Source organism: Strix uralensis, chromosome 6 (genome assembly GCF_047716275.1).
Source record: "Strix uralensis isolate ZFMK-TIS-50842 chromosome 6, bStrUra1, whole genome shotgun sequence".
Classification (NCBI taxonomy): domain Eukaryota; kingdom Metazoa; phylum Chordata; class Aves; order Strigiformes; family Strigidae; genus Strix; species Strix uralensis.
Genome location: NC_133977.1, coordinates 11,500,636 through 11,513,891, shown reverse-complemented (window position 1 = coordinate 11,513,891; position 13,256 = coordinate 11,500,636). Strand labels below are relative to the sequence as shown.

Below are 13,256 nucleotides of genomic sequence, written 5' to 3'. Positions count from 1 at the left end.
GATATCAAGTGAATTGCATATTTAAAGAAAACATTCATGTGTGTGTGGAATAAAGAATGTTTTCTACATTTTTGCGTTAAGTATCCTAGTGTTATGCTGTTTGGACTTAAATAAGGTCAATATGTTGGGTTTATGCTTTTCATATTATCTCTGGCTCTCACTTTGGCAGATCCTCCCTTTCCCTGTTTGTGCAGCATGCCATCGGAGTGCCAAGTTTGTAATGTCAACTCTTTTCAGCTCCCTGTAATGCTTTTATCTACAGAAAGCTGCCTACTGCTCACATGGGGGGAGAGCTCAGGGAAAGCCAGTCACTGACATTTAAGAAAAATATGTAAAAATTCATCATCGCTGTGATGCCTTTGTTGCGCTCACACTTACACGCGCTTCCTGCGCTAGCAGGGTGGTGTGGGAAAGCTAATACTGTGGGTCTGGTGGAGGTTGAGCCGGCAGCCCCCGTCACGGCTTGACACCGGTCCCTGTCTCCACACATCACAGCTGTGACCAGGGTGATCACTTAACTGCAGTTTCTCTTTCAAGGGTCGGCGCGGCTGCTGTGAGGTTTGGGGCCATGGCACTGGGGTCACAGGTGGGGAAGGCGAGGGGTAACACGCAGGCACTGACACGTCGTATAGCACCTCCTTCATCCCCCAGCCCACGCGCTGGCGGTGCTTCTGCTGCTGCTGTTACAGAGGGGGAAGCAGGACCTTAACGTGGGCTGAGTGCGGCTGCTATTCAGTCACCTCTGTAAATTTATAAAATTTCTATATGTGAGTATACGCCTATTCTGAGTAGTGCTGGCTAAGTGTAAGCTGCAGGTGCTTTGTTCTGGTGACCAGGGGTGGCAGGCAGCGGGAAGGCTGTCTGAAACTGACCCAAAAAAATGAGGAAAGTGTCTCTGGGGATTATTGTCTGGGAGGTGACAGTATAACTCACTTCTTTGCTTCCTAGCCAGAGCTCTGCGGCTGTTCTGCTTTTAAAGCGCCGCTTTTACAAGAATAGTCAAGACAGAAATAAGGAAAGGACATGGTATTGGTAGATACTTGAGACAGTGATGTTTTCTTGTCTCATCTCATTTTGTATTATAAACTTTAAAGAAAAAAGAAAATTCCATTTTGGAATAGGAGAAAAATAAGCTTCTGTTATACAATAGCTATGTTAATGAATTTCTTATATCAAAAGCAGAAAATAGCTGTGTTACTAAATATAATTAATGCATCTCGAGTTTGTAGAACATTATGCTAAATGTCCATGATACATTCTCTGTCCCCTTCGGCAGTAGCATATGATCAATTTTGCTACTCTGTCCTTACCTAATTATTGCTGTTGCTAATGAAGGGAAGTAGAGAAAAACATGTCTTAGTAGGTTAATAAGCCATCCAGAAAATTATATTAGCATGATCAATTCTTAATGATTATGGTTTCTCATAATGTGAGATCACCTGAAAGGTGTTTTTGGTAGGAGATGGGAGGGGAAGTAGATACCATTTCGGAGCCATTCTTCCAGGTGTGCTCAGTTGGTTTTTGGAGAGAAAAGCAGTTAAACTTTGGCTCAGGAGTTTTGACTGCTCTTGCAAACATTGATTTACTTAGTGGAGCTGGTTTATTTTATCATACAAGCATCTGGAAGGGCAGCAAGTATGAGAGATTTTCTACGTTCCCTCCTTCCACAAATATTTGTGGCATTGGCTTTCACCTGGGCTGATGGTGTGCGTGTTTCTGTGTTGCTTTTCGTAAGTTTTTGTGAGTAAGCTGGCAGTCTCAGATTAGTCTGAGCAGCTTCCAACTGGCATTTTCCCCCTTCTTCTCTCCATGATGATACACCTTCATTTGCAATCTAGTATCTGGTTTAGCATCTGTCAGGATTTCTTTCATTTGTTTGGTTTTTTGTCTCGTTGATGCATCTTTAAGTACCCGTGTATGCCAGTTCTGCAGCATACTCAGGACATGTTTATTTAGGTGAAAGCATGTCCAAGGCATTAAAATGAATAGCCGACAGGAATGATCCTCAAACATCAGACTCTTTTTGTTTTATTTATTTAAAGATTTTCCCCAAATTAAACTGAATCACGATCCTCCCTTTTAATTTGTTAATTACACTTCTGCAATGGTAATGCAATCAGTGAATATAGCTAAAGTGTTTGTGTGTGGGAATCAATATTAATGAGAAGGAGCATATTTGCAAAGTGTGATACTTATCAGCTATTTGCTTTGCATCCGTCTGCTGGTGTAAGGCTGCTCTAAACCGGACCCACCTGAGTGATGCAAGGAAGAGCAGTTGCAGGAGGAGAAGGGGGAGAGTCCCTCCAGGTCATTCATTCCTTATAGTCCCTTATATACTTTCCATACTCGGGGGGAAGGTATGGAGCAGAGCGCACTGCCGTTCGGGCAGGAGAGGCCTGTGTTTCTGGCAGCGCAGCCCTCAGAGCTCAGTCTCAGCAGCTGTGGCACCTTGGCCAAAGCAGAAAGTCAGGGCTTTCACAGCCTGCCTGCCCTGAATGACTTCGCAGGTGACAAAACTCTGAGCGAGCTCATAAAGGTTAATCACGACTAAGTGAGAATGAAATCTGGCATTTTCCTGCTGGGCTTCCAATTTTCTGTATATGCAGTGTATTGAAGCTAAGTGAGATTAAATGTTTAAACCTTTCATGCCATATGGCTCCCCCTATATCATAAACACATCTGTAAAATTATACTCAGAAGGGCAACATCATTCTGGTGTAAATGGATTCAAATCCACGCTTCTCTGCTGCTCATATCAAGGCTGAGTTTGATGTGTCACACTCAACCTGTTTGTCCTATTAGTGGACGTCTGGGAGGTTTTTCCCTACACAATCATGTAATTCAGGGTGACAGCACAAAAACAGATCCCCAGTTTATCCACAGACCTGGCCCATGGAGGCTTCTTCTCCTAAATCTTTGCCGCCCTTCCAGGAGCGGCTGTGCTACTCAGAAACTCCCTTGCCTTTCTGCTTAGGCTGTCAGCAGTGCTGCCAGTATTTGTCATGAATTTTGTTCTGTGGACACGACTGTTCCACTGCATAAAACATAAACCAAGGAGTACAATAAGCCAGTAATGGTGCTGCTCGTGCAGTGCCTCAACCTGCCCACTAATAATGGAAATAAAAAGGAAAAACATGGATCAACTGATTTCTTCCTGTTTGTCCTAAAAGGTCATCTTACTGCTGAACATTGTCATGCAATTAACTGATGTAGTATGTTTTCAATGTTTGTTGAAGATTAGGGTTATATAAAAGATAGGATCTATGGTGCATAAATATTTTATGTCCTCCTGCAGGACTTAGAAACTTTGCAGTTGCCCTCATCTTGGCTTCTAGCAAGTTCCTTAGGTGCCTGCACTCCTGTGCGCTCTTGAGCTACAGCAGAGGCCAAAGGACTGCCTAGCTACGGGCTTGGAAAGGCAGAAATATCTTTACACGTGTCAGGAGGCATATTTTTACAACTAGCTCTGAGCTGGATTGTTGTTTTTTTTTTTCTTTAAATGGAAATTCTCACTTACAGAGCAAACACAGGGATGAGCCCTGATTGTACAAGTTTAGAGGATCAGCTCGGTGGTGACAATTGCAGATCAAGGAGTGCTACTGCGGAAATATTAAATTCTTCTGGGGCAGGAGCTGTGAAGGGGGTGTGGGGATCACCCGTTGCATACAGGCCAGCCACTGAGCTGGTGGAGGGAGAGGCAGATAAGGAGCCATCTATCATGACTCCCAACCCCAAGGGTACAGCCTGGCTGAACATGGGTTTTGACTGCCAGTTTTGGCACCTGACTGAACTGCCTCTTTCTGAGACCCCATTACAGAGCATGAGCTTGGCACACGTGTCATCTTGACTTCTGAGCTTCGGGGCAGCTAGAGCTCTCAATTACGTGTGTGTAACCTGCATTACCACCACAGAAATAAACAGAAAGGAGTATAACATGGAAATAAAACGGAGTGCAGGAAGAAAACTGCACTCCTCTCGTTGAATTCAGTGAAAGGTAGACCCAAGTAATTTTTACAGTAGAGTCACTTTACACCACCCTGATTATGTAAATGGGACATAAAGTAAATTGGACTTTCACTCGCTCTGACACTCCCTTCCATCGCCAGAGTGATTTACAGAAGCCTTAGTGTAAATTAGAACCAGGACCAGTATCTGCGGTCCGCATTTTAGGATTTAAAACCAGTCATTTCCCAAGATAATTGTGGTGCAGTCAAGACTAAGAGCAGCTTCCTAAAATTGGTTAATACCCAGATTTGGGTTTCTTCAGTGGCTTAAATGGAGTGGCATATTATCTCCTCTATAGTCTGCCTAAAAGATAAATTTGATGTCTGTGAGCAAAGACATGAAATTGCTATAGGCTTCCACTCTTATAGCCTGCCACCTATTTGATTTATGTGATAAGTGATCTCAGATGACCCTCCAAGGCACTGAACCATTAGAGAGTTATGTTGCACAGCGATAAGAAATCTTCAGAGATACCTAAATCTTCTTTTACCACTGGGAGTTTCATCTGTTCTGGAATAAAGAACATTTTTATGTATGATGTTGCTATCTTGCTAGCCATACTAATATTCAAAAGGATACACAGACTTAAATCAATAGCAAAGTGACAAAGACCTTAAAACTGACGTAGTCACCAAGTGGGTGCTAGATAGCTCTTTTAGGTTTTAGCTTTGTTCCCTTCATTCTGTTTCTTGAAAGATGAGTAACTGTAAGGGTTCACATTCAAGTCTTCTGTTAATCTTTCCACCAGGTAGGAAGCTGGCAAAAGCACCCTTTCAGTGCGGAAAGCCCTGGGAAGTCACATCACCCATTTGGGACTTCCTTACTGTAGGCTTTGTGAAACCATGAGTTGGATCCTTCTTTATTTTTTTCACTGAATTTCTGAATTCGGTGATCCAGGTTCCTCTCTGCCTAGAATGAATAAAAGTGCTTAGGACCGCAGGTGGGATGTTAATTCTTGACAGAGGTCGGGGAAAGCACAGACAGGTAATTTCTGTGGTTTATGTCCAGCTGTAGCATCTTCCCCTGCAGAAGAAGGCACTGCTGACTCATAGTGCTCCAGCTGAACCTGTATCTGATGCAGTATTTGCTTGATAGAATTTGTTGTAAGTGCAATGTTATAGCATGTATATAGTCCATATGTTCCATCCGTCAGATTATCTTTGCATCATGTTTAGTGCATCAAGCATAAGGTATCCAGCAGCGAGCTCCTGTTCCAGGCAGTATGGGATCCAACTTCTGCCCAGACACACAAGAGGAAGAGGAGGGGCCAGAGCCAGCTCCTGCTTTTCAGCAGAGCCCAAAGATGCCAGGGCTCTTTGCAGGTCGGCAGAGAGAGGGTGTTTGGCAGTCCACAGAAGAGATGAAGAGGGTTTCGAGCCTGGCCTGCTCTACTCCCTTCTGGCACGTAGGACCAGCAGGCCACAAGCAGCTCACACTTGACTCCTTCTGAGTAACCGTTGAGGGCTGTTTTTCTGACAGTAAGGAAAAGCATTATGATATTGGGTGCTTTCCTGGACTGCGGCTTATCATCTCCCTTGACACATTGCTGGGGTTCAGTGATCCATGTGGCCAGGCAAGCCAACCTGAGGGAGGAATCAGACGGCATCTTTTTCTGTTTTTCCTTGATCCTGAAAAATCTTCTGGTCCTTGCAATTAGGACTACAGTAAGTTCCTTCCAGGTCCTTTAATAACGGCCTTGGTTGGTGACCCGTCGCATTGCATCCATCCAGCTGTGGGCATGTCTACTTGGTTGCTTTGTTTGCACTGTTGGGCATATCAGAATACATAAGAGCAGGGACTAATGCCACAAAAGCTTTGGCAACATCGCAGACATGTTTTATAACAAGCTATATCTATTCCTTGAAAATTCTCCTGCAAGGAAGTGATTTCTCTTTAAAATTAAATTAATGCAAGGCAGAGATGAATAGTCCCCACGTGCTATTTGGCTTTTTATTCAAAGCTGTTTATGAAGGGAAGCTCTTGGCAAAATTAAATGAGCCTCCTCTTCCTCAAGCTGGCAAATACTGTCAATGCTGGTCATCATACACCTTCATAAATTTGCAATGTTGGCATCCCACACACACCAGGCAAACATCAAATTTTGTAGGGGGACTGCACAAGGGTGCAATAATCACAGCTGTTTCATGTCAGCATTCAGAAAGCTTACAATAGGGTTTTATTCAATGAGCCATTCCTTTTGAAATGCCATTAGGGATATTTGCTAGGAGAAACTGGCCTCAACTAATCGTATTTAATTTTTTATCAAATGCACTGTGGGAGCAGCAGGGATATGCATGAGACAGAAACAAGCAAATGGTGTTTATTTAGAATAAATAAACTTTGAGTAAGAGTTGAATCTGTTCCCTCCTGGCCACAGTTGTACAAATAAAGGCAAATCCCTATAGAGGTCTGTAGGGGGTCATGTCGTGACTTCTGAGCCGGATGGTCTTGGAGACCTCCAGTTGCACCAGCTGAAAGGAGAGAACTGCAGTCAGATAGATGGAGAGGAGCAGTGCTGTTCCTGTGAAACCATTCCTGTCCCATCCACTTTTAGCCATGCTAAATGAGGTTCAGAGGGTGTGAAGGCTACCCATCTCAGCTGGAGAGGGCTGGTTGCTAAGATGCTGGAGCTGTGCGATGTGAGAGGCACATGGCTTGGCATGGGTGGGCCCACGCCTCTCCCCACAGCAGTCGCACCTCATCTGCAGGGCTACCAGAGCTGCTCCATGCCGGACCCTGTGTTAGGGTGATTGCAGCTGAAAAACTGGGGGTGATGAGGAAAAGAAAGAAGCCAAAAGAGAATGGGAAGGCAGGCATGACAGAAAGCAAGACAGGAAGGAAAAAAATAAAGAGGGAACTAGAGGTAGCAGCAGTACTCAGCGATAATGTGAAGCAATTTTTATACTAGTTGTTTACGGAACTCAGGGCACTTCCCAGACACTGTTTTCTTGCACTAATTAGACTGTATCCAGGGCAGAATCTGAGCCTTCAGCACAAGGTGCGGGTGAGCTCAGCACAGGGCCTTGCACAAGAGTGAGCTATTTCAGAAGTGCTTTTTTCCTGTCTGACATAAACTCAGCATTGCACGGGACTGAAAAATCATGCCTCAACCCTACAAAAATAATTAGTTTTTTAAAATTATAAACTTGATAGTTTCTGGTGTTTATTATATTCACAAGCTTTTTCTCCACAACCCTAAAGCTTAGGCATCTCTTTAAAATCAAATATACATAGAAACTGAGATCTGTATACCTTCAGATAATCCACAGGCTGTGATTTTAAGAAAAAAATATAACCTGAGAGGCACAGTAGAAGTATGAGAGCTGAAAACACTGCAAACTGAGTATTATTGGCATCGAAGCAGTGCCAGGCTGTGTCTACATGGTCTTTAGTGAGAAGATAAGAGCACATTTTATCAGCAGTCTGAGCTGGCTGGATACATCTAGTTCCTCCCCCAAAACCCTGTTAGGTATTTGCATCATGCTGAACTCGCCCCATTAACCTTTTCCAGCATATGGCTGAGAATGGCAATGTGGAGGTACCCAGGACAGGGCCTGAAGCGATATAAACGCTGGGAAGGGTGGTCTAGTTTCCACCCATGGAATGGCACAGTCCTGGCACTGTTTAAACAACCTGCCCATCAATAGCAGAGATGCGGTTTCAAGGACTGACCCTTGGTGGTATGGAGAAACCAGTCAAAGCCCTCTTGGCATAGAGGAGTCAGGTCTCCCTGAGAAGATCTGAGTCAGGTAGAGCTGGGTAGAGACACTGTTTTCTTGCACAGTAAGTAATTTCCCCACTGCGTTTGTGTGTGTGCAAGAGTACAAATTTGTATTTAGTGAGATGGAACCAGACGGCAGGAGTAAAGCAGAACAAGGCATGTCAGAGTTTGGATTTATTACCAATATGGTAGGCCATTTTCTTTTCATTTTGACCATAATGCCATTCTAAGCCTCTGCCAGACTTGGAGAGCAGAGTCATTCATGAGTTGACCCCCTGCTTCGCACCCTTCATTTTTCTCACTTTGCAGGTTTTGACTGAGCTAATGCTTTCAGGAAAAAAGACTTATTGATTAGGATGAAGTCCTTTGCAGCATCTCGGGCTTCTACTGGTCGAGTTTGTGAGGTGTTTTTAGCCATTTGGTAGAGGTACAAGTAGTGTTTGTTCTAACACATTTAGTAAATTCTGCTGGCTTCTCTGCTGTGGTTTTTCAGAGCTTTCTCACTTCATCCACTCATCTTGTCACCTGCTCAGATCACTCCTGTTAGGACTGAAGCATGTGGTGAGGTCATCTCTGCTGCTCTGAAGAGCGTTCTTCTCCACATTTTAATTTGCACATTGTCTTTCATTCCAAAATACAAAAATGTCCATCAACCCGCATCTCTACGTGATTTTTGTTATTGCCTAGATTTTATAGCTAAAAACAAGTGGATATCCTGTTAGGATGAGCTAGAACAAGCTTTGTTTGAAGTTCTTCTTTCAACAACAGCAAAGATGTCCCACCATGAGGAGTCAAGTCAGAATCAGCACACATGTGATCACATCAATCAAAGGAAGACTACATAATACAAAAAACAATCATAACAATTCATTATAGTCATATTTCTGTATGTTCAAGTGCATGGTGATGATGATGTTTTATACTGTTTCTTTGTTGTGTTCTCCAGTATAGCTAAAACCTATTGAATAAGGATTATTGTAGAGTGTTTGCAGTCCTACAGAGCCACATGAAAACTGAACTGACACTCTCGAGTTTGCCCTGTTGCCTCCAGAGACATGTTAGCAAAGAGAGATTGAGAGATTTAGCCAGTGTCGCTACCTAATTGTCTCTCTCCCTCGTGGCTCACCAGCTACTCCTTCCACTTCCATTTACTCCTCACAGTATAGTCCATCAGGCAAGTTACATGCATGTCCCTTGTGTCACTTAGGAAATAGGTGATGCTTTGTATATCAGATCGAGGCTGTGAGCTGCTGTGCATATTCCTATCCATCCCACTGGAGCTGTTTTTCTGGAAATTGGAAACAGTTTATTTCCATCCTGCCTTTGACACTTGTCGAGCATCTTAGGAGGACACTGAGTGAAGGTTATGCAGAAGCTTGAGCACGGAGATTTTGGCATTCACCACCAGTCATCAGCTCCTAGTAGAGCATGAGTCTGGGAAGCTGTGTGGATGAAGTCATAGCATGATTTGTTGGGGTTGTAGCTCCTACAGAAGACTCCTGACTCAAAGAGATTGAAATGTAAAGAGAAAGTAGGGGTGTCTATGTCAGGGGGACAGCTTGGGGCTTTTAGTGTTCTCCTGATATTACAGGAGATAAGCACAGAGTCAGACCAGTCTACTGGCGATACTTTCAGTCTGGTTTTTCAGCTATGGAAACAAAGTAAAATATCTCAAAAATTATTTCTTTCTTATGGGGCTTGTGAGCAATACAGATTCTTGAAATCGTGACTATTTGATCTGAGTGCAGTGAGAACACCAGAAAAGGACCAAATGATTAAAACAGGAGCTGTTGTGGTTACCACAGTCCATTGACTCTGTAAATTGTGTGTAGTGCCTTCCCAGCTAAAGAATTTATATTGCTTAGGAGATTGATATAGTCTCTGAAGTGACTTTCAGATAATATTAGTGACCTTCTAACCCGTGTTAGCACATTTCCTTGAACTCTGGAAGTTGCTAATCTTGCTAATACAAATAGGAACTTGCAGCTTAACATTTCTCAGTTGTGTGAGTAATAAGGAGTGGGCTTCAGCGATTAGCCTCCCTGGAGCCCTGCTACGTTCCTACAGGATCTTGGTGTTAAACCTAAGCCATTGCTAACATGAGAACTATGTAACATGCATGAGAAAAAGAGAATCGTACTCCTTTTATTTTTGGAAGAGGAATCTAGAAACTAGATTATTTTTGCTATTTTTTTTTAGTTGAGATATGAAAGCAAGTGCAAATCAGCAAGTGCAGTGAGGGGAAAAAATGAAAGAGAGTCACCTTAGAAAATGAGCATCCACTAGTCCTCAAGCTAAAAAGCAGCAGGAAATATCAGGAAAATAACTCTTTCTAAGATGTCCATATTTATCAAAGCACTTTCCTGCACAGCATGGAGGAAACAAGCCCCTGTGTGTGTCAGTCCTGGGTGTGGATGCCCATGTCAGTGTGTATGTTTGCGCAGGGAGAGAAAACACACCTCAATGAAATGTAAAGAATAATATTATCTGTGGTTAGTGACAACAGAAAAAAAAGAAGAGAGAGAGGTAAACAACTGTCTTTTTTAATCAAGATTGCTTCAGGCTTGGACATTTAATGACAACGTGCACATTGACTATGGAATGCTGGATGCAGAGTTTCTTCAGAAAAATATGAAGAAGTGACCTATTATTTTCTAGTAGAAATTAAGAACATCATTGTGCCTTAGTGTGGATGTTCCTCTCTAAATCAGTTACTTCTTTTCAACATATGCAATCTTTCAAATGCCTTCCTTCAGTGACTTAAGTAGCTATTTTACTCAGCTTGTGATGTGGAACCATGTGAAGTCCCTGGTCAAACCACACCTGCTGGACAGTTATAAATAGAAGCATTACAGGGAGGAAAAAAAAATAGGGCATATGTCTTTAATTAAAATGAAATACAAGGGAAGTGATTTGCAGAACAAAATAAATAAATTATAGCTCTTTTCCATAAAGAATATATTCTCACCCTCCTGAACTGGAGCAATTGTCATATTCCTGGGAGGTAAGGAGTGCTCGGCTGTCATAAGAAGTCTTCTGCCCATAGGTCCCATTGTCCTTTATATACAGTCATTTGTTACATATCCTGTCTAATATTAACCACTGGAAATTCCCTACCAAGATTGGCTGTCGAAAGTTATCTCCTCAGTAAAAGAGATTTCTGTATTTAAAATGTAAATGAAACTTAGTGAAGAACTCAGACCTGGATGCAGTGGCACAGAAGTGGGGAGGAGCTGTACAGCAGCATGGGCCTCACGGTGCTGTTGGGTCAGGATCACACACGTGGCACGTGGAGATGCTAATGGTGTGAGAACATGGCACTTGGATACCTCCACCCTTGAACATTGGCTCTTACAAAATGTGAGCCTAAAGAGTTCCACAGTCATTTAAGGAAACAGAAAAACCACAGCTCAGACCCTCCCTACAAAACCTGTCAATGAAGTAGAACAAAAATCCAGTGTATGTTTTCTGAGTTTCCCCTTTGGTTTTTTTGTACTTGAATTTTATGATATAAAGGTGAGCAAACTTCCACAAAAAGGGAAAACCCCTCTTTTTTCCTTTTAGGATCATCAGAATGCTCATCATAGGTTTTATTTTTTCAATTTAATATAGTCTAAATTCCAGCACAGCTGATAAAAAATTGCTGCAGCACAGCTCATACGTAAACATACCAACACTTTCTTTGACTATTTTAAACCTTAGGAAAAAACTTCTGAGACAAACTGTCTACCTTGGGTTTTCTATGGTCTGTATCACTGTAGTATCTAGGCATATCATGATCTTTTAATATACTTGTTTCCATATTCTCTGTTGGCAGAAAGTGGTATTATTCCCATTTACACAGTGGGAAACATGACAGAGGTTAAATAACTTACTTGTCCAGGGTAAGAAAGCAAGTTTGTTGAAAAACAGGCATTGGGGTCACGCTTGCTTTTCTAGGGGCAAAAGCCCTTTCTCCTCCAATAGCTTTGTGAAAGCTTGGGACTCTTTTGCTTTCTCAAGTAAATAACAAAAGCAGCCTATTCAAAGTCAGAGCACTCCAACCCGAAAGCCTCTGGTAACAGCCCCGTTGATGGGTAACACCTGGGTTAACAGTCTCATGCAGTGGATGTACAACATCAGGCAGGTGATTTGTCCCATCAGTGTCACCAGGACTACCAGCGTGTCCACCAGCTTTGGTAGGTTGGACCCAAATGTGCAGTAAGCCTACACCACAGTGCTGACTCCAACTGAAAGAGAGAAATGAAAGGATGACACTGCAGAGGCTGTTTATGCAGATAGCAACATCAGTCAAAGCTGATTGATACTTAAAAGTCTGGGTTGGTTTAATTATTCTGTAACTGGCAGAAGGATATCTCTACGTACAGTGTCTTGCTAGAAAGCAGCACCTATCGAAAGATATCAAAAGGTGCTTATACGCTTTAATACAAATGTAGATAATGTTTCTTTTGGATCTTTTAGCAAACCCTCTTCTTGGTGCCTACTTCAGTGGTCTCTTTCTCTCTTTCAGTACTCAGCCATCAATACTTTTTCACAGTCCTCTTACCCATATTTCTATTTTCCCTTTAGTCCCTTCATGGTTTTGACTTAAGGGCCAGGTACAAACCTCACATAATTGCAAACACTGGCGTTGAATTTCCTGGGTTTCACATTTAACCTACGCTGGAGATCGTCCCCTTATCTGGACAGCACTAAATCTTTCCTGCCAGAGATAACTAGTCCTTGGGGCTCATAGCTGTACTTCTGAAGAGAAAAATGTTTTGCCTTTGGAATGGACTAGATTGCACCACACAGCAGGTAATTTCAAAACATTTTCAAGGAAAGCATCCCTTTGGGTCCATCTCAAGACCTTCACCAGTAAAGGACACAAGGCAGCATATGATGCTATCAATACACCTCTGTTATTTTCCCAGGGAACAAAGCAGTGAGGCTCGGTGGTGACACAACCTTCCAGGGCTGCAGCTTGAAAGGGTCATTGTTTAAGTGAAAAAGGAAGAGGAAGGGTCTTTCACCAGTTTCCCTTTTAAGTCTGTAATTCAGGGAATTTATCAGAGACAAACATGGAAATATCTGTGTTGGCCCCATTCAAAAACAGTCTGTTGGCCAGGCATCAGCTCTGTGAGCAGCACATTAAGCTGACACAATGAATAGATTTTTCTAGAGCGAGAGAAGTGCTTTGCTACAGTGCTGTCTTTACTAATGTATATTCTTCTGCTTTCCATCAAACAGTCAATGAAGGCTCAGGTGAAACCAATCAAAAAGAGACATCGACCTGTGACATTTGCCAGTTTGGGGCAGAGTGTGACGAAGATGCAGAGGATGTTTGGTACAGTACTTTGGTCTACTCTTCTATTATAATGAATGTTGTATTATTTAAAGGTACTGTGGTTTAGAAAGCATTACAAATATTAAATATTCAATTTTCTTCACCCAGAGATTCATCACACAGTGATTGGGTGGTTATTACTCTGAAAAAATGTATAAAACAGTCTGGTTGATAATTTTGGAACATGCACAATTTAGACAAAGT

The 13,256-nt window shown here is 42.5% G+C and overlaps 1 protein-coding gene across 1 annotated transcript in view; it reads left to right on the top strand.

The window, feature by feature from the left end:
* Positions 1 to 13,256, top strand: part of TMEFF2 (transmembrane protein with EGF like and two follistatin like domains 2) — a 133,278-nt gene that overhangs the window by 64,594 nt on the left and 55,428 nt on the right. Inside the window, exon 5 of the mRNA XM_074872739.1 lies at positions 12,956 to 13,052. Within this exon, the coding sequence (XP_074728840.1) occupies positions 12,956 to 13,052 (97 nt within the window). The remainder of the gene's footprint in view (positions 1 to 12,955; positions 13,053 to 13,256) is intronic.